The 22522-nt window shown below is 39.3% G+C and overlaps 1 protein-coding gene across 1 annotated transcript in view; it reads left to right on the top strand.

Moving 5' to 3' along the window:
• Positions 1–22522, top strand: part of LOC104126260 (sodium leak channel non-selective protein) — a gene marked incomplete at its 5' end in the record, with an annotated part of 155188 nt that overhangs the window by 39335 nt on the left and 93331 nt on the right. The window contains 3 exons of the mRNA XM_035894172.1: positions 7425–7592; positions 12314–12505; positions 20289–20426. Coding sequence (XP_035750065.1) covers positions 7425–7592; positions 12314–12505; positions 20289–20426 — 498 coding nt within the window. The remainder of the gene's footprint in view (positions 1–7424; positions 7593–12313; positions 12506–20288; positions 20427–22522) is intronic.

The raw sequence follows: 22522 nt of genomic DNA on the forward strand, positions 1-22522 counted from the left end.
TCTCTTTTTTTTACATTTAAATACAATTAAAAAAAAAAAAAAAAAAAAAAGAAGACGATGTCTTTGGTACTAATGTACAGGCAGAGCTTAAATAGATATTTGTTTTTCCTGAATCAAGAGTGAAATCAGTTTTGTAGCATTCTTTATTAAAAATACTAATTTCTGTGGGCACTGTGAATTGTCTCTTTAGCTACCAGTGCTGAAATTCACCAAGATGAGTTCTCTGAAAGTGTTGATCACGGGTTGCCTGGATTAGGCACATTTCTAGCTTTATGGTTACTGCAGTTGCCCTGGCTTCGATAATTATACAGTCCTTGTTTGGAGCCAGGGGGGACATTCTTTGGCTAGAGTGCATGATAGCATCATATTCCTTGTGAAGTCAAAAAGTTCAGTGATTGAACTCTTGGGGTTTTAAATGTCTAAGTACATTTGTCAGGCTCAAGTGCCCAATTTTAAACCCTTTATTCCACAACATTATGATGCTTTATGAATCTCCCCTTTTTAAAGGAAGTTGACTTGATACCCATTTTTAAATTTGTCTTAGGTTTAGAATTTGTATCAGATCTCTTAAAGTCTTACAAAGCTGAGACTTCACCAGTTCCAGGACAAAGATGAAAGCAAAGAAAAATTAAAGGTAGTACCAGAGTCCAAACCCTCAAAAAAGTGCAGATTGTAGAGACATTGGTGCTGCATCCTGCTCTGTTGTCTCTCATGCCACTGGAGATAACTGTAGTTTGTATGAACGTTCAGTAAATGTTGGCCCACCCAACAATTACAAGAGTAATTGCAAAATGTGTTATCTTTATTTTATCTCAAGTTCTGAGCGTATTTGAAAAACAACATGAACATGAAAGAGGATGATCCTGGGAATAAGTCATTGGAATAAACCCAACAAATGCTGGATTCTCATGACACCCCCCACAGATTTGAGGATAGAAGTGAGGACAGGAAAACTCATTTTAATCTCTGTCATGGTTTAACCCCAGCAGGCAGCTCAGCCCCACTAAGAAAATTAACTCTATTCCAGCCAAAACCAGTACGATATCCTAGGCTGGAAACAAATAACTAAGTCAGCATTAAAGCCTGAGATCATGAACTTTTCATGGTAGGCATTTTTGCTTTATGCCCAGGATAAAGCAAGTGGAGCCTGGATTCTTAACAAAATAACATTAATTCTATTTATATTCAAAACAGGAAACACTGCATGTGCTATTTCTATTTTGGCACTGAACATATAGTATAATTATGCTTTTATTAATCAGTGCTAGAAACACTCTCTTCAACATCTATTTCAAGTGTAAGGTTTGGGTTTTTTTTCCAACAGAAATACTTGCCAGGGTTTAGTAATTCAAGATGAGTATGTCGTGTATTAGAATTCTGTCCTATAAGCAATGTCTGATTTTCTTTAAAGATATTTTTTCTGTCTCTGCATTGATTATTGATTTATTAGTGGGGAGGTTGTCAGAAAACTAATTTGTTTACATTCTACATGTTTACATTTCTAAGTATATAAGGTAAATTGGTCTGGAATAGAGAAAGATATTTTGTTTATTTCTAAGTCATATTCTTTTGATATCCATTTGTTGGTTTTCTTTATTTTTTTTATCTGTGATGCTTTTACTAGAAACACTGTAAAAATCAAACAAGAATAAATCCCTACTATCTTATAGGAGGTGGTATAAAGTACAATAGTAGAAGAGCAGAAGAGTAAAAAAAATCCTGGGAGAGAGGAGAAATTGATAAGCTGGTGTCATTTCCTACTTGTTTGTTGTGAAACTTGTTCTTTGCAGCACAGGGCATACAAAGAAATTGGTTTTAAAAGCCTTGAAGAAGCTGAATACTCAACAGTGTGGGCTATTTCACAGTGGCTGGTTTGTTTCCTTGGTGAGGGAGACTGGTTGGAGCAGGGTGCACTGCTGTTGCTCTGTATTTTCCATTAGACTAGGCTGCAGAAAGCGTTCTCTTCAGAGGGAGCTTACTTCAGCAGCCAACAGCATTGGGGATTCCCTTTGCTAAAGGAAATAGCCAGACAGATTACAGCAAACATATCTGGCTTTCTGATACATTTTCCAGAAGTCATCTTGGAAGCTGCTGGCCTTAGGAGCAGACATGGTCCAATAAAATAGCTCACTTGGTCCATTCTATGCACCACATGTTGTAGTGGCCTAGAACTGTAGAAATATGTCCACATAAATTGAGGAGACAAATCGAAGTGAAGTTACTGAGATAGAATCACAGAATCATTGAAAGGTTTGGGTTGGAAGGGATCTTCAAAGATCATCTAGTTCTGCCCCTCCTGCCATGGGCACCTTCCTCTAGACCAGGTTGCTCAAAGCCCCACCCAACCTGACCTTGAATGCTTCCAGGGATGGGGCATCCGCAACTTCACTGGGCAACCTGGTCCAGTGCCTCACCAACCCTCATAGTAAAGAATTTCTTCCTTATATCTAATCTAAATCGACCCTCTTTCAGTTTAAAGTCATTACCCCTTTCCTATCACTACATGCCCCTGTAAAAAGTCCCTCTCCAGCTTTCTTGTAGGCCCCCTTCAGGTACTGGAAGGCTGCTATAAGGTCTCCCCGCAGCCTTCTCTTCTCCGGGCTGAACAGCCCCAACTCTCCCAGCCTTTCCTCATAGGAAAGGTGTTCCAGCCCTCTGACCATTTTTGTGGCCCTGCTCTGGACTCTCTCCAAGAGGTCCATGTCTTTCCTGTGCTGAGGGCTCCAGAGCTGGAAGCAGTATTCCAGGTGGGGTCTCACCAGCGCAGAGTAGAGGGGCAGAATCACCTCTCTTGACCTGCTGGTCATGCTTCCTTTGATACAGCCCAGGATATGATTGGCCTTCTGGGCTGCAGGCGCACGTTGCTGAGTCATGTTGAGCGTCTCATCAACCAACACCCCCAAGTCCTTCTCCTCAGGGCTGCTTTCAATCCATTTTCTGCCCAGCCTGTATTTGTGCTTGGGATTTCCCCAACCCATGTGCAGGATCTTGCACTTGGCCTAGTTGAACTTCATGAGGTTCGCACAGCCCACCTCTCAAGCCTGTCAAAGTCCCTCTGGATGGCATCCCTTCCCTCCAGCATGTTGACTGCACCACACAGCTTGGTGTCATCAGCAAACTTGCTGAGGGTGCACTCAATCCCACTGTCCACATCACCAACAAAGATGATAAACAGCACTGGTCCCAATACTGACCCCTGAGGAACGCCAGTTGTCACTGGTCTCCACATTGACTGCAACTCTTTGAGTGCAACCATCCAGCCAATTCCTTATCCACTGAGTGGTCCATCCCTGAAATCCATGTCTCTCCAATTTGGAGACAAGTATGTCATGCAGGACAGTATCAAATGCTTTGCACAAGTCCAGATAGATGACAACAGTTGCTCTTCCCTTACCCGCCAACACTGTAAGCCCATAGTAGAAGGCCACCAAATTTGTCATCACCAACAAAGATGATAAACAGCACTGGTCCCAATACTAACCCCTGAGGAACGCCAGTTGTCACTGGTCTCCACATTGACTGCAACTCTTTGAGTGCAACCATCCAGCCAATTCCTTATCCACTGAGTGGTCCATCCCTGAAATCCATGCCTCTCCAATTTGGAGACAAGTATGTCATGCGGGACAGTATCAAATGCTTTGCACAAGTCCAGATAGATGACAACAGTTGCTCTTCCCTTACCCGCCAACACTGTAAGCCCATAGTAGAAGGCCACCAAATTTGTCAGGCACAATTTGCCCTTAGTGAAGCCATGTTGGCTGTCACCAATCACATCCTTATTTTCCATGTGGCTTAGAATAGTTTCCAGGAGGATCTGCTCCATGATCTTGCTGGGGACAGAGGTGAGACTGACTGGCCTGTAGTTCCCTAGGTCTTCCTTTTCTCCCTTTTTAAAAATGGGACTTGTTTCCCCTTTTCCAGTCAGTGGGAACTTCACTGGACTGCCACAACTTCTCAAATATGATGGATAGTAGGTTAGCAACTTCACCCGCCAGTTCCCTCAGGACACACAGACGCATCTTGTCAGGTCCAACAGACTTGTGCACATTCAGGTTCTTTAGATGGTTTCAAACCTGATCTCCTGCAGCGGGTGGTTCATCATTCTCTCAGTCCCTGCCTTAGCCTTCTGTGACCCAGTAGTAGATATCCAGTACCAAGAAAAATCCACTGGTTTCTTTGTTGGAAAGAGCAGACAGACTCAAGAGGAAACGAGGCAAAGGTTAGACAAAAACCTTTTGGTTCTTCCTTTTGATAGAAATTAATTCTGAACTCAGATCCCATTGGTGGCATAATTTTATATACCCAGTAGTAAATAAAAGGTTCTGATGAGCATTTCAACTTGTATACCATCAGCCCTGCAGATTAAGTAAAACCAGAATTTTAGCAGGATGACTCAAAACCCCAATGCAGTATCTAAGAACCTGGGAAGAGTAGAGCTTCAAACTCATTTTGGTAATTATTATTGAGGATGTTGACTTTACCTGCTCAATACCTAGACAGAATAGTGACGGATGTTTGTTTTTATATGCAACTGCCACATTGTCTTCCATTAAAGGAGGTTACAGACTAGAAGTCTTATTGGAGACTTGTGAGATTGCTACAAGTACTGCTTTAGAGGGTCTGAAAATCAGAGTTCAAAACTAGGTGCTTCTATACACTTCCTCCCAGGTTTCTTTTGCAGTCTGTCCCCTTGCACTGCTGCCTTTGTGTAGCCTTTGCCCTGTCCTGGCTGAAGGGAAGATCGAGGGCTGTGTCAAATCTGGTAGCAAGGGAAGCGCTGGAGGTCTGTGCCCTTAATCCCACTGATCCTGTTTGGAAGAATTCTTGTCTTTCCCAACAGCTTGATAACCTTTCAAGTAAGTCACAGTTACAAGGAAAATTTAACTGGATCTGCCACTGTTGGATGTTGATACTGAGCTCTGCCTCTGCAAAAAAATGTTCAGGGGCTACTGGTAAAAGTTAATGTTGCTGAAGGCAGCGTTAATACCGTAAAACTTCGAGGTGACCAAATGGGAGGTAACCCTCAGAGAAGCAGCCCATTCCCGCTAGCTACTCTTTGGCCTTCCCAAAGCAAAATTGGCAACCTGGTGGAGGGTGGCTGCTCATGTGCTACACCTGCTTTTTCTGCATGGGTCTTCTCTGGCTTCTTATGTGAGTTTGCCTTTCCCACAGCAATGAAAGGAGTGATTTCAGTTTAAAAAAAGTCTATAAAATTGTATTACATTTCACGCTTAACAAAGAGTTCTAGTCAGTTATTTTGAATCTTCTCCTGTAGTTAATTACAAGGAAGGAAAAAAATACAAGCTCAGTCAGCAGGAAGACAGGTGTATAAATGTAATCAGATGTTATGCAAACCATTTGATACATTTTTAAGTACTAGTGGTTTGAATTCGTTTGACAAGCATGTAAAATGCAAATGATCCCACCCACACATTTTTAGAATAAATTAAAATACACTTAACCATATTTGTTAGTTCTTGTCCTAATAGGAAGCCTATGTGCTCTAAAGTATGTATGTGTGTGTATTTAAATGGTATTGTTATTCCACCTGCTCCGAAGCGGAATTCCAGCTGCTTTCTACCCACTGTTCCATTTTTCCAAATTCCTCCCCTTATTCTTTCAGGACTCAGTTAGATGGGTTTTTTTCATTTAAAAGTGAGCTTTCATTTTAAAATTTTTGATAAAACATTTTCCTTGTTTCAGGCTGAGATTTTCATGTAAAGGGGTAGTTTCTTCAAACTCTGCTCATTGTTCTCCTCGCGCTCTTTGAGCTACCAGAACAAGGGCTGAAAATCTGGCCAGATATATTCAAGAATTGAACAGAAAAGTGTCCCTACACTGTGTACATGGGTCCTTGTGTGCTTGAAATCACACAAATATGTATTAGCAGTATTTCTTTCCTAATATAAAGAAATGGAGTGCTCTGAAGCATTTCACTTTGATTTAATCATTCAGAGGACATTTGAAGCCTGATAACTATTTTGCATGCCTCGAGGAAGCCATATAATATAGCTGGTAGCACTGCTCCTAAATAGCTATGTGGAGAAGGGGAATAAACATAGGACATAAACTTCAGTGTTTAAATCCATCTCCACTCCTGCTTGTGACAGTCCTGTACACATAAAATATGTGAGATTTTATTTAGATATCACACAAACCCCCTCTTTCATGTTGATAAATATTTTTGATGGACTGGAGAGTTTAGATTTTAAATAATGTAAGTACTTAAGGCAGCATTCCAGAGATTGTCGCTGTCAGATTTAGGATTAAAATCTTATTCTCTAACTTTGTTATCCCCTTCCAAGTCCAGTATACCTTATGGCCCACAGTCCATACATCTCTACATCTTAAAAGACTAATAATGCTTTCACTCAAAGGAGGTTTGACCTGTATTTTGTTAATGTTTGCACAGCACTTTGAAAGTATTAATTGTATATAGATGCCACCTAATATTATTCCACTGTCTCTTTTAAGCCCCAAAGTGTGTAAAGGGTCAGAAAGGAAAATTGCTGAGTCAAGGAAAAACATCTTTTCCATTGGGTTTCCTGGCTGCTGGGAAGTGAGGGAGAGTATCTCAGAGTCTGTGCAGTGGTAAATTAAGACAGGTGAGGAAGAAGTGTGTCTAGCCAGAAGGATTTTGGGTCGCGAGAGAAGAAAGAGAAAATAAATGTTGAAGATGTAAACCTATGCAACATTTTCTCCCTTTTTTCAAGCTGAACACCACGCATTTTAGTGTCTTCAGGAGAGGCCTCTGGAAGAATCCCATGGTCATCCAATGCCTACAAGTAGATTTATTCCCCTGTAACTTCCCACCTTACTCTTTTTGCTCAACTTCTTTAACATAATCTCTTTTTAAAATTGTGAAAATTTACCAATTCCGGACTGCGTTTGAATTTCCTCTTTTTTTTAATTTTTTTTTAATGCTTAAGCCCCATCATCCCTTTTTTACCTGTTTCAGCTGTCATACTATGGACGCTTTAGAAAACAGAAGTAGCAATTTTCAAACAGGAGATCTTTAAATTTTGCTTTGTTCCTTAGAGCTCTTAAAATTCTTCAGACAGCTTATATGTGTTGCTTCACATATTGAAAAAAAATTCTCATCATTTTTTTCCTTGTCATCTGTATACACAAAGTGAAAGGTCAGCTGGATGGATTTATTATTTCATGCCTTCAAAGTTGTGGAATCTACATGTCTGTGCTGAAACTTCAGAAAATTTCATAAAGTGTAAGTTTTAAAAGAGTATGACACAATATGAGGAAACTTGTTACTAAGTGTTTATTCTGTTTAGAGTATGAGTGGTTTTGTTAAATATGGAGATGTTTATTTTTGCCATACAAAACCTCAGTAGACGTCATGACATAGAATCTTGTTAATTTAACTCAGGGTTTTGAACAAATCTTTCTTGTTTTATATATTTGTCTAGGTTGCTTTTACAGTTCTGTTTGATTTAGAAGCTCTCCTGAAGATCTGGTGTTTGGGTTTCACAGGATACATCAGCTCATCGCTCCACAAGTTTGAGTTGTTGCTTGTAGTTGGAACCACTCTTCATATTTATCCAGACCTCTATCACTCTCAATTTACATATTTTCAGGTATGATCAGCTACTTTTACATTTTACCCTATATACCCATTAAAAACATTACCTGTCAACATTTTGCTCTCATTTACTTCCATTCTCAGACTACTGATATTCTCACGATATTGACTCATTTTGAGAATGTTTTTTAAATAACAAATATGTCTGTTCTTAACTGTTTATTGGGTGGATTTACAGAAATAGGATTCTAACTTTGCTGAGAAGTCCTTTCTGTTTTCAGTAACTCCCATTTCTTATCTGAGCTACACTGTTCAGTAGGTTCTGGATTAGTTTATTCACTGTCCTTCATTCAGCCTTGACCTTGCATACAGCTGTTTACAGCATCACCTTCCTGTAATGTCAACCACTGCTTTCCTGGCTTCTGTGCCTGAGGCCTCAGTACACTTGCTGTTGCTTCTCCAAATCTTCATCTCTGTGGCAGTCACATGCCTAAGAGTCTCTGCTGCAGTTATTGTAAGTCTTCTGAAGTAATTTCTCCAGAATCATCATAGTGTTTGTTTTCATAGCTCTCCAGCCATTCCTTATTGAGAGAGAAAGTGTGTTTATTGGCACTTTTCCTACATTTTCACTTTGGGGAAGAGCAGGGAAGATCAGGAAATAGAGACAAAGAAAGACTGATTAATTCAGACTTGTGATGCTTCCTCTCTCAGCCAGTCCAACCAATTCCCCATTCATCCTCCTTGAAGTTCTTAGGGTTGCTCCAGTTGTGGGAGAAAGCTCTGAGATTCATTACAATGCGCTATATTCTACAGTGCTAAAGAAAGGGATTTTCTAAAAAAACATATTAAACAATTAATCTCTGTCCATTATTCAGCAATCAATTGGCATCATGGATACTTAATAATCAATAAAGGCAAATAATAAATTGTCAGAATCCTGTCAATAAATGTGATTAGCTATAGTGGCACGTATTGTAATCAAGTGAGTACAATATGGGAGGAGAAATCTCCCCACGTGTGGGTTGAAGCCTTTTCTGACTTCTGCAAATGCCATCCTATATTTTCTTCTAAACGGTTCTACAAACCTTCTCAAGAAAGCTTTCAGGATGACAAATTATGCTTTCACCTGGTATCATTTGAAGCCTTTTAAATCGTTTGATTTTGATGTCCAAATATGTAAAATGTTGTTATTCAATGTGGCATGATATTTCTCATCTGCAAGAAACGATGACCTATCAGGAGCGTGCCATTGCATTCTTGCATCTAAAGTACACAGGAAACCTAGATGGGAGCTCTCCGTTACAACAATTAGCAGCGTAGTTAATAGTTGATCTATATTTATTAGGGCAGAGTCCACTTACATCTGATGATTTCTTTCTAGGAATTTTAAATATAAATTATGAACATGTTGGACTAAATAGGTAACACCATCACTAACTCATAGGAAAGTATAATTAAAATGTAGCCAGATGTTGATAATAAAATAATGTCTTTTATTTTTAATGGATTTAATTAGTTTTGTGGGGTGGGGGTGGTTTGTTGGGGTTTTTTTTAGAAAAAGTGCTAGCTTTTATGACAGAAAATGCCAGGATGGGATTTTTTTTTTCCAAAATATATGAGAGACATACATTTTACAAGCAGAAACACCTGCTACACTGAAAGATTTGGGTTGTATTTTGCAATCCAAATCCCCTAAGAAGCAAATGACAGTAAGGTTGGAAAATACTTTACCTTTGATGTCAGTGTGTAAGGGAGCTATGCACTGTATTCCCCTGCAATTAAGCTTCTGGGCAAGCTAGATAACACATTTTCAAATCAACCAAGGTCAAAAAGTCTTTTTCACGTGGATACATCTTGGTGTTAGGCAGATTTCCAGGCCTTTAGGTATTAATGATGACAGGTTAAATGTGTTCCTTGTCAGCCAACAAAACAGATTATTGAATGTAGAAGTCTTATTTGACACATTCCAGGAGCAGAAATATCATTTGGCTTATCAAGTCTTCTTTAGCATATATTTCAGTCTGCATTATTCATTGGTCTTTATCATTACCTTTTGCCAGCACATCCTTTGCTCTTCACCACATTGATTACTGTCCACCCTCCCACCTATCTTTCTCACATTCATTGTACATTCATTCAAAACACTTTGCAAAGCCCCCTGTGAAAGACTACAGCAAGGCACTGTTCCATGGCTATAATCTATAGAACTCAAAATCAGTGAAGCAATGACAGAATTTGCGTATTATTGCAGAGATCTGTAATGAACCAGCATAAAAGGGACAGATTTAAACAGAATTTGACCTGTACTGTGCCGAAGAGATAGTACTTTATTTCTGCTTGGGAAAAATATTGCTGAGTCATTTCCTGAATAAATATTGACCCTTTTTGGAGGTGCAGCCATTCTTTGTAACAAAGCTCTGGTTTCTCTTTTGTATTTTTAATTTCGATTTGTTTTTTAACATATTTTTATATTTATTCCAAGTAGTGGACCGTCTGCAGCTCTTAAATTTAATACAATTTGCAATCCAATTGCATAGAATGCATAAATGTTCATTAGACTGTACTTTTGCTAGATTCAATTTGTCCCCTAATGAAAAATAAATGGAAAAAAAACCCAAATAGTATCAATAAGATTAGTGTGTTGCTTAAAGGTCAATTAAAGTTCCCCAAAGGAAGGGGAAAAAAAGTAAGGCAGATAATACAGTTTATCTAAAATACAACTCAGGATACCAACTAGCGTGAAATCTTTACCCTACTGGGGCCAGTGTCGAAACTAGTACTAAGGGGACCAGAGCTAGCATTTACACTGCAAGGAGGTCTTGTAAGTAAGAAGGCACCATATTTATATGTTCAGTACTTGGAAATCTCATTCTTCTCGCTCTCTGTCGCTGTCTTGGTAATCAGTTTCATGTACTCAGATTATATGTAATGTGACCACGGTACCAATGTGAAAGAAAGGACCTTGTTCTAATGTTTTGAAAGTTAAGCTGTCTAGTGTAACCTCTGTATCTCAGACCCTTTTTAACTACTGAATACAGTGAAGGCTTGTCCCATCTCACACAAGGAGTCTGGTGTGTGTTTGGAATAAGTTGTTCTCTTGAGTTGACTTTCTCTCTCTCCCTCCTTTGGCAGTAGAGCCTAGATGACTAGCATATTCTGCATATCTGATGGATAGCTAGGGAGATTAATTTCATGCAAAATGCAAAGGTGTACCTTATTAGCAAGCTACAAGGTACAGCGAAGTCCTTCTGTAAACAACTACCATATCCTCTCAAACTTCCTTTCTTTCTAAAAGCAGCACAGTAACTGTATTTGACTTGCACATCAGGTCAGCCTATAATTGCACTGTAATTCCTACCTTTCAGTTTCAATATGATTCTTGTGGAAATAAAGGCAATATCTTGGGCTACAGACTGTTTTTCTTCGTAAGAAGTGCAGAATCTCATTTGCCTCATATGCTCCTATCTATTGTCTCCAGCAACTGCTGTGGCTGCCACTGTCTCCTGTTGATACTGATGTTATATCACTGTCTGTGCCACCATGAGTGGCAGAAATAGGAGGATCAGAGCTGTCAGCAGCTTTTCCAAGGTAGAGTCAGCAGTGAACGGGTCAGGAGTTCCACACACGATCACAGTTCTGCTGCCACCACTAATACTGAGAGGTGTCAAATATGTCAGTAGCACACAATGCTGTTTCCTCTGATATTGAGAAATGCCACCCAAAATGTCCCTTGTTGTATGTAGTATGAGATAGAAAAATACATTCATTACCAAACTTCCTGGGTTATACGGTACACAGTGCCAAGCAATTTTGTCTTGGGTCACTGAAACAGAAAGATGACTTGAAGAAGAGTTGGCAGTTCTTTATGTGAATATGTAACCTGGTGTAACAAAAAACATAAAACCATACAAAAATCCAGGTTGGAATTTATCTCATCTAGCCTGCTGCTCAAAGCAGATCTTTCTTCAAAGACTGTTCAGGACCCTGTCCATTTAGAATAAGTATGAATTTTTAACAGTGATGATAATCAAACTGGAGCATTTTACCTAGCACTGCAATGGCTGCTAAAACTAGACTGATATTTCGAGCTCTGCCTGAAGCCTTTCTTATGTTTGGTAACACACTATAAACCTTCATTCGTCTGTAATTCCATGTTATATTCAGATTTACTGTCTGTGATGTGTTTTGCCTATGCCTTTGTTCCCTTTGTTACCTCCAAAACAGCTTCACCCAATTGCATTTCTGTGATGACTGTTGGTGACTGGCAAGTTGATTATAGCCTTGAGGGCCTTGAGTATCCTCCCATGCCTGTACTCTCAAGACCTCTGCTGTCATCCCATGCCTGTACACCTCGATGCTGTATCTTATGAAAGGGTCATAGATAGTTCATTTTATGCAAAATTACATCTTGTTATTACTATATGTTAGAAAAAAAAGAGATCTGTAACAGTAAGCATTGCACCACACAATCGTAAAAAGCCAAGCAAAAGACAAAGTAGGTTAACAGTTTCCTGGTCATTAGGTAACTTGTTACTAGCTAAAACAAAACTCCAGGCAGGCCAACATAAGCACAGATGAAGCCTGACAGGTTCCAGGACTTGTGTTCTTAACCTAACACATAACTTCTGGTCTGTTACAAGTGGTGGCAATGTGATATTTACAGGGCTGAAAGGCTGTAAGTCCCTTTTTGGACTTGAGCTCTCTCATCCTGTGAAAAGTTGGTGATTAATAAAATAATCAAATAACTAATCAGTTCTATTTTCTCTTTCTTTGCAGGTCCTTAGAGTAGTTCGACTGATAAAGATTTCTCCTGCTTTGGAGGATTTTGTGTATAAGATATTTGGACCAGGAAAAAAACTTGGCAGTTTGGTGGTATTTACTGCCAGCCTTTTAATTGTAATGTCAGCAATCAGTTTGCAGATGTTTTGCTTTGTGGAAGAACTGGATAGATTTACAACCTTTCCACGGGCAAGTATAAAAAGAATCAAAGACTTATTGCTTATTATGTTCTTATCATTGATATATCATGTTCATTATTGTATCAGCAGTCTTCCTTTCCTTCTAAGAACCACGGAGCAGTTTATCACCATATGCATAGATAAAAGAACTGTATTTTCTGGGTCGAACAGTCTTCCTGTATTCCTTCAGTAGTGAAGTTTGTCTTTCTTTGGGTTAGGTGTTCTATATCTGCTGTTGAGGGAACACAGACATTTTATGTATGCACGCTGATGATGGCACAACAAAGTATATGGCTTAACGGTAGTCTAGCATGCTACAGGAAGAGGATTCAAGTGCACAATCATGAATATTAGCCACAAAATGTGTATAAAACATGCCTACACATGATTTATATCTTCATATTATGAAAGTGTTTGTTCTTTATTTGTACAGGAATGTTTGTTTTACACAGGGTTTCAAAACCTGTCTGCATTGACAGAGTAAGTGTTTGCCTTTTAGGTATAAATAATGGATATTTATGGGCATTGTGTTAATTTAGAACAGAACATTGAAAATCAGTGGAAATTGGAGCTAATCTATTTATTGAAGCACACTGTCCTGAATGAAAATACTGCCATTTCTTTAATAATGGATTAGACTGAATGTACATGGATTGGTTCCAGTCACAATTTATTTGTTTCTGTCATTCCAGCTTGGTTATCCAATGTATCTATTTTAGTGAAAGTGCATTGGTTGGAACAATTAAATAACAATGAATAAGACAGCCTCAAGGGTCATGCATTTAGAAAACAAAATGGCTAGGCAAGAATTTGTAATTATCAACCTGGACTTGATGTATGGGAAGCTAGCCATCAAATGTAAGACAAAAAATACCTACCCACAGGGAATAATGGAACACCAGGCTTTCTATTTCAGAAAACATGTTTAGAAAAGCAGCCAGTAGGTTCATTAGGAATTCAGAATAATTCACTTTTTAAATGCTGAAGAAAGCAAAAAAAGTATAATAAAACTTAAGCTTTTCTAATGAAGTCAGACCTCTGCCTCTAAATTGAGTGATAGTACCACCAAATTTTATGCCCAACTCCCATGTATAACTTATGGAAAAAACTTCCATCTGCAAGATTAAAATCATCATGGAATTTGATTTTAGAAATATTTTTATTATTTATGCAAAATGGCAATTATATTCCTGAAATAATTATTGTAGTATAATTAAAATAAGACAAATTTACAACCACCTGCACATTTTAACTAGATAAATTGGTATAAGTATCTGAGAAAGATCCTCTTGCAGGAAAACATTGCGAAAATATATCAAGATGTTAGTGAAGTTTTAAATTATTTTGGACATCTCAATCTAAGGCCATTTAGGCCTCGGTAAGAACAATCGTACTGAATTTTAACGGATAGATGTATACACTATCATACATGTTTGAAGAGTGAGAAAATATTCTGCTCCAGCATTTTATACATTTTTTTACAAACAGAAAATATCCAAACTTGTTTTCTATTATCTGACTTAAGTTTTGGAAAAACAGAACACCTGTTGCCAATAATAAAAGCGTGTCCCTGCAATATTGAATCGAAATATTGTTAATACTTTTCATATGACAGCCAGAAGCAAGAGTCTCTTCTTACTTTTTAGTTATTGTTTATTTGTATACATATTTGCCTCATTAGGAATGGTTCAGAAGTATACTTTATAGTATGTGGTTTCTTTGTGTAGTTTTCTAATGAAACATCTCTTAATAGGGTAAAAGAGTTGAGTGAAAATTTTGTACTCAAAAATTGTGATTGATGGTGTGAGTGATGGTGTCCCTCCGAAGCATGGGGGGGTGGGGGATTCCCACTGATGTTACCTGCTCTGAATAAAGACCACTGAATCAGTTTACAATAAGACAATTGTAAAATAGTGATTTGGGGGTCTCCTGGAATATATTATTTTCAAAATGTGACTGAAGAAATACTTGCATTACTATATAACGTAGGAGATGGTGTGAGGTCTGCCTCAGCAGAATTTGCTACAGTAAGTTTTTAGGGGCTTACCCCCAAAGAAGAGCAAACCTAAAATGCCCAATGCTCTTGCTGTGGTCTTTTCCCATTATAAATACAGAGAGGACAAGCACACTAACGAAAATGGTAGCACTGGAGACTAGATTTTGAGTTTGTACATTAAAGTGCCTTCTACACTGAAACAGACAAAACCTAAAATCATTTTGAAAACGTAAGTGCTTTATAAGATGGCACAGTATGGGTTTTGGAACAAGTAGACCTCCTCCTTTCGCTAATGCCTCTAAATTGCATGTTTTCACATGGTTTCCTGACAACAGTCAATAGGCACAAGCTCAGTGTTGCCATGGCTACAAATTTCACCCTTCTTTTGGCCATTGCAACTTCCCAAATGGACTGGCTTTCTCTCTAATACTAAGTACAAAAATATAGATGTTTGCTATACTGTTTTTAACCGATCCGCCATCTCTATTTTTGCACGTCTTCTTGGGCTGCACATAGTGAGCCATGAGAAGGACAGGGGAAGGCTGGAAGGCTGGGCCCCCCAAAGAAGGAATGGGAAGGGGGGGGCGGGGGGGGGACTTTGTTCAAAGGCATTGTGTAAGATGGCCGCTAAGAAATTTTAAAAATCACTGTATGGAAAACAAAACACGTTAGTCTCTCTGACTTCCATGCCCTGGTTTCTCTTGGGGTTTGGGGCTATGTGCTGACTACTCGGTGTCTCGAGAATGCTGTTCTTCTTTTAAATGTGTGAACACAAGACGAAAGCCAGGCCCAACTATTCTCAGCAGCAAAAATCCCCCAGTCTTCAGCAAAACCAGAACTTTGCTCCTAGCATTGAGCTAGGAGAAAGCTCAGGTTGTGAAATGTTAGTTCAACCTAAGCATTAAAAAAGTTAAACACTAAAAAGGTTAAACCATTAAAAGAGTTGAACAATGCAGTCTTAATTCTCTGATGCAGTTACAATCTCAGTGCCACTGCCACATTTTTCAGGACAGCTACTCTTCTCTCAGGGGGCTATTGAGCATTCGTGGCTATGTTAGGAGAAAAAGCTAAGTTTACACAGGTAGAACAGATTGCAAGTATTTCACAGCACTGGCCTAAATCCTGTTAGCTTAATTTGCAGAAGTAATCCCACTGATTGTAGGACTGCTTCCATGAGTCAGGCCATTGGGATTTGGCCCATAAGATTTTATGGATGAGCAGCAGTTACAAGTCAAGTACATTATAACTGTAAGTAGTAGTTTGTATGGTACCACCCCTGTAATAGTTGGACAAGAAATCAGAACTGCCACTTCCACCAGACCTTTGCCAGTCTTCCACTATAAATAAAAAGGTAGTTTGACTTCCATCATCAAAACAGCTAATTAAGTAATAGGGCATAAATACTCAAAGAAATTGACAGTCTTTTCTATAACATGAATTAATTCAGAAAATCACCATTTGCATAAATCTCTAAGTCTCATCTTCACAGATGTTGATTCTGTCAGCTAGTTGCATTTCAAATTAATTTTAAAATAAACAGTGGGAAGTATACCTTTCAACTAAAAATAACTTGCTCCAAAGCAGATTGCTGGGTGCGAAGCACATACTCATTGTGCAGTGCCGTACTTTCTTAAAGCTAATGTTTTGTCATATACTGGACTTTAGTGTTTCAATAGAATGTTTAAATTATATTGAGAGGCCATTTTATATAACTATATGCTTTGTGGGCAGCTGGTTTAAATGGAAGATAGATTTTTATGACGTTAAAAGAATGTCTTTTCCAAATTATATCTAGTGCTTGTATTAATAAAGGGTCCATGACATAGTATTGGAGGTGTCTTTATACCTTGAAGGATTAATTAAAATATATCTTTTTAAAAAGCAATAAACTATAGTAATTTAGTGGGATTCAGGAGAAAGGATACTGCACTGGTTCAATATTCCAATCCCTTGGGTGTTTTTAAAGCCAGCAGTGGGGTGTCTTACTTAATGTAGTGCCCACCTTATACTTCAGCAAGGAGAGACACACCAGTCAGGTGTGACCACCACTGGCTCCAGACATGCTCTGAGTGTGGGGAAACAGCGACTGCCCAGTTTAGCTTCACCTGCCCTTCACGAAGGGGAGCTGAGAAGCGCTGCTGGGCACTGCTGGGGTGGCTGTCTTCTTCACCCTCGAGCACCACTGGCAGCTATAAAAGAGGCTGAATTCCCTGCTTGTTTCATGCATGCTCCTCTGGCTACAGAAAACCTCTCCTGCGCTAAAGATCTCAAATGTTTCCGTCTCTGCAGGTTTTGCATAGGGAGAGACTCAAGGTATTTTGCAGAGCTAGATAACACTTGCTGGGGTTTTGTTAGGGATTTTTTGCAGGACCCTTACAATGACTTTTTGTAAGGAAAGGAATCACTAATGAGAATCTGTAATTTTGTGCAGGGTAAGGAGCCTGCGTGTGCGGTTGTGAGGGGGCAGTAGTTCAAAAGGGGTCAGGTCTGGGGGAGGATCTGGCCACAGGTCTGCAGCATGCGAGTTACAAGCCAAGGTTACTGGCAGGAACATGCAAGTGGGGGACACTGCAAATTCCAGCCCCTGCATTTGGCCTCTCCTAACACATCAGACAACAAAGATTCTAGCTGACATAAAGGATTTACCGAAAAGTAGTTGCGAGCAGTTTTCTCTGCTGCTTCGAGTTTATGCTAGCCTTTGTTCTTTGTGGGATCTGTGTGTTCAAAGGAAAGGTTGGGACATTACATTTGGTCAGGATGTTGCTGATGTAGAAATTAAAGCCTTAAATTTAACTTTGTCTCCCAATGTGTGCAATTACTCACTTGGGTGCCTTGATCTGTTCTATGTACACCTTATCTTCACTTCTTGTGAGTGATTTGGACTTGCAGGATTAATCACCTCTGAAAATTTGATTAGCGTGATTTAATTCTGAAACACATCTGTAAAAATAGGTCCTTGGTCTTAGCCTAACTGTATTTATGCTTCTGTCTGCTTCAGAGTGCCACATAACAGAGCAGGAATCAGAAACCAAGCTGGATTCTGGTGTGGGGTTTTTTGTGAGAGCCAGCAGGCAAGTTTTTTACAAAGCCCTTAGCAGCTAAATGTTTGGGACCCCCTAACACAGTAAAAACGCACAGTTCTTTGTCTGAAAATGATCTAGAGGCAACATGAGCCAATTTTTGTACTTTAAAATATGTATTGTGTACAGTTCTGGTCCCTGCTATACAAAAAAGATGTGGACAGGCTGGAGGAGCTCCAGAGAAGGGCCACCAAGATGATCAGAGGACTGGGAAGCGTGCCATATGAGGACAGGCTGAAAGAACTGCAGCTGTTCAGCCTAGAGAAAAGGAGGCTTAGAGAGGATCTCATCACCACATACCAGTACCTAAGGGGTAGCTATAAGGAAGATGGAGACAACCCCCTTTTACAAGGAGTCACATGGAGCGGACAAGGGGGAATGGACACAAGTTGCTCTTGGAGAGATTCTGACTGGACACAAGAGGGAAAGTTTTCACAATGAGAACAGCCAACCATTGGAATAATCTCCCCAGGGAAGTGGTTGATTCCGCCACATTGGACACTTTTAAGGCTCAGCTGGACAGGATGCTGGGCCATCTTGTCTAGACCGTGCTCTTGTCTGGAAAGGTTGGGCCAGATGATCCTTAAGGTCCCTTCCAACCTAGGATTCTGTGATTCTATGATTCTAATGGACAGAGGAGTAAAAGCTTTAGTCCTAGGATCCTTATCAGTGGTCAGTGAAAGAGGGCCAAGCACTGGCCTCCTGGTACTGATACTGCTTAGTTGTTAACTTTCTTCCTGCTTCCAGCGAACTCTCTCTGAGGCAGTCCCTGGGCACAGGCAGGGGAATAGTTCTCTCTAACTGGGCACTCCAAAAAGGCAGTGCCTTTTATGCAGCACCTTGCATAACAAGATGCACCAGATTAGGTCGTCCCTGCCTTTCTGAGCCCTCCTACACCACCCCAGCAAACTTTGCACTTGCAGGCCCTCCTTTCAAATTTTAAGCACATAGCATACACACTTGATGTCACAATACAGAAACACTAGTGTGGCAAGCAATGCCACATCCTTATCATTACTTCAGGTAGATGGAACTAGCTCCTTGTCACCAAATATTAATGATGTGTTATGGCCATAGGGACATCACACAGGGGCAGGAGGAGATGCAGGACCAAGTGCTATATGCACATGGACAGTCTACTCTAGGGTAAATTGGCCTACACTGCAGGGCAGAAATCACAGCCTGGAGCAGACTCCCTTAAGGGTGTGGGTGTAGCCTTAAGGATCCTGTTTGCATTGGGAGAAACTGTCTAGAGAAGACATTGTTTTGTTTTAAAAGCTCTGCAAACTTGATAAGGAGCCGAAGCAAAGTACTTGCCTGTAGTTAATATTGGTAATATAAACCTGAAATCTCCCCCTCCTCCCCGAATAGTTTTGCTAGCAGCTTTAAAAATTAGTTAGAACCCATTTTACCATTTTTCAAGCACATAAGCTTATATATCTACGTGTTTTCACCTTTTCCAGCATGCATTTGGGCTTAGGGTAAGTTGATGTGAAGGGCTCTCCAGGCACTGGTTTCTCATGTGTGTGACAGGAAGAATCCTCCTCTCTTTGTGCCAAGTGCATTATTGTGTTAATCTGCTGTTGCTGGTGTGGCAGGCACACTCATCATAGACAAATACATCTTTAGCATTGCATCAACATTTCGAATTCAAGGAATCCTATTATCCAGAAGCTGTATTGTTTATGTCTTCAGCTTCTGACACTTTTTTGTTGTGTATTAAACTTCAGTAAGATATCAGCTTTGATCCTTGGTGTCTGCAAAGACAGTACTTTCGATGTCAGGCAAAAGCAAAAGAAACTTGTGCAACAGTTTGGCCTCACTGAGAGATTTAGGACTATCAAGATCCACACTTCGCTTCGATACTGTAGTCAGACTTCTGTGGCTGAGGCAGAGCAGAGTCCTCAGTGTCTGTGTGGGATGTCCTTGTCATGCTCACATGCTGGTCGTGTTGAGTTAGATGCTGGTCTGTGCTGTAGGCTGAGGTTGGTGTTTCAAAGGTCTAAGACATCTGGGTTCTAGGACTTATCTGGATTCATATGTTCCTATCACCAAAGACAGTTGGTTGAAACATTTCCATCATTACCTCTATTTCTGACCTGCACCCCTGGTCTGAAGGGATTTGAAAATGTTACAGGAACAGTTCCACCAGGAATGTTATTTACAAAATGCACAGGGAAAGAATCTGACTGAGCAAAACGGGTGGAAGAACTGCGCCCTTGCCTTGTATTGGTTAGTCTCTTCCGTGGAATGCTTAGAATGCTTCTGCTGTTAAGATAACATAAATGTATGGTCACATTTAATTATAACACTTTATTATAGGTATAGTTATAGAGAGGTAACACTAAAGAATAAGCATGATCCCAAAATTACAACACAGTATAACATTCAAAACAATGAGCTCTGATGCTTGGGATATTTCTCCTATTTTGTCAGCCCTGGAGGAAACCAAAAAGTGCTTCGTATGGGCTAATGGAGCTAGGACTATTCTTGCAAGTTGCAGATTACAGTTCTGTCAGAGGTTAAGCTATTTATTACTCCTTTAGCTCTGGAGTAGCATTTCACCTGACTTTACAAATTGAAATACATTTGTTTATTAAGATTTAAAAAACAAACCAAAACGGGTATTCTGCTGTGCTGAGTCAACTTGCGGAATGTGTCTCTAAACCCATATAATTTGTGAACTGTTAATATGTTTGTAATTCTTTTTCTTGCAGGCATTCATGTCAATGTTTCAGATTCTCACACAGGAAGGATGGGTAGATGTCATGGATCAGACACTGAATGCTGTAGGACATATGTGGGCACCAGTAGTTGCCATTTATTTTATATTATATCATCTTTTTGCTACTCTGGTAAGTTTTGATTTGCAAATGTGCTGTGCTTTTCTTTGTTTTGAATTATTCTCATAGCTCTTGTATCACTTATTTTTCTCAGCTAGTTAAAACTAATTGTGATGTTCATTTTCAGCATAGAGGGCTTTAGGATTAGTTCTTTGATTTGGTAGAATTTACCCTTCAGCCACGTGGCATAAGGTGGTGAGCCTTTGTTTTGGTGTGAGGTGGTGTTCTTCGTAAGATCCAAGTCACACTGCTGGACTAATAATGTAATTGTTAACTATCCTGTACCTTCACAGTTCTGATAATTGCAGAGTGAAGTAAATGCTTTTATTTATCACATAGAAATGGTCTCCTCAACTTCCATTGCATTCTCTTTGCAACAGTAATTAAAGTAAGAAGTGTAAAGCCTCAGGATGCAACCTCTTAACTAGGAATCACTGCTTTCCTGTTGTCTAATGCAAAATCAAGGCATGGAAAATATATGATACAGTATATCAAGCAATAGAAGGATGAGAATTAATAAAGCAGTTCCTGCACAAGAATGGCAATGGGGATTATGTCTAAATGCATATCTGTGTGCATTTCAAATGGGATTATTACAATCTTGCATAGAGCAAATGGTAAGGGAAACAGCTTTTTTAATATCCTAAATCAATAAGGGCTTCATACTGTATTTTGAGTACCAACACAGAGAAAATACCACAATAAGGGAAATAACCATTTTAGCCACCCTTAATTCACTCCTACTTTTGCTCATTTTTTATTTTGTGTTCATTGCATCCATTTATTCATATTTTCACTTTCTTCATTGCATTCTCTTTCTTTGCTCAGTTGTCTACTTATGTAAGGTACTAACTGTATTTATACAATCTCCATCAGTTTCCATCTACTTTTTTTTTTACCTTGTTATCTTTCATTTTTGAAGACTGAATGTTTAGTGTAATTGTGGATTCAGCAGGTTCCTTCACATGGATTGAAATCTCAACCACTTTATAAATAGCAGTAAAGGGCATTTGATTCTTTTAGAGCTACTTAACCAAATTGTAAGCCAAACAACTGTATGTATCAGCAGATAACAAAAGACATGTAATTTGCATGTAAGGATCACAGGAGTCCTTGGGGTATGGAAAAGCAACTTTTCATGTTGAAGTGATCTTTAAAACTCCTTGGGAAGTGGGAATAGAAAGCAAAAGGGAAGTGGGGTTTGGTCATGGATTTGAAAGCAGTTACTGGTTAGAGAATCTTCTTGCTGTTTTTCTGAATCTTTGCCAAGAACATTGTCTGAACTGGAATCCATTTTTATCTCTTAGATGAGCATTAAGCAAGTCCATAAAGTAAACTACTGTCAGATGGCCTCTGTGCTAAAAATTCACACCTTAAGTGAGAAGTAACTTAGCTGTAAGAGCAGTTTTACTGTTCTGTTTTATGTTTCGTCTTTTGAAAGAATCATCTGGGAGTTCTCCATTTGTATACTCAAAGCACTTACTTTGCTAGGAGCAAAGTCACTTTTCTGTACACCATCCTCAGACCTTTCACAGGGAATTTGCATTTAAGTACATGGTCCTTGCGTTGCTTTATGAGTGTACATATTTCTTCTCAATCACCTATGCAAATTCTACATGGGTGAAGAAACTTTGCTAAGACAACTTTGGAGAATTAACCTGGCCTTACAAAGTTGTTAGTTTCTATTCTAAGATCTTCCTCAGACCCTGGAAGAGAAAAGCTATGTAGGACAGAGTTGTCTGGAGGCAAAAGAAGCTTAAAAAATGAAAATAACATGGAATTGGTAAAGGAGCACGAAAACAGTTGGGCTGCTGCTAAAACCAAAAAGAAGAGTTCTAAGAATAAACAGCCGTCAGTGAATAACAAGAGCGAAGTCAAATGAAGAAATGACTTTCATCAGCCAGAAGAGGGGGGAGGATTAGAATTGAGAAGTGATAATTGCAGGCATTTGGCAAAGCAGACTATAGAGCCTTGGAAAGAAATGAATAGGTTTCACATTAGAAGGCAAAGAAAAGTTGAAGCTCAGAAAAACAAAACCTCTGTTGGAAGCAAGGACTGTTATTACTTGAGACAGCAGTGGAGGAAGTTAAACAAATAACAAGTTTGCG

The sequence above is a fragment of the Egretta garzetta genome, unplaced genomic scaffold, assembly GCF_000687185.1.
Source record: "Egretta garzetta isolate BGI_Z169 unplaced genomic scaffold, ASM68718v1 scaffold450, whole genome shotgun sequence".
In the NCBI taxonomy this organism is placed as follows: Eukaryota; Metazoa; Chordata; class Aves; order Pelecaniformes; family Ardeidae; genus Egretta; species Egretta garzetta.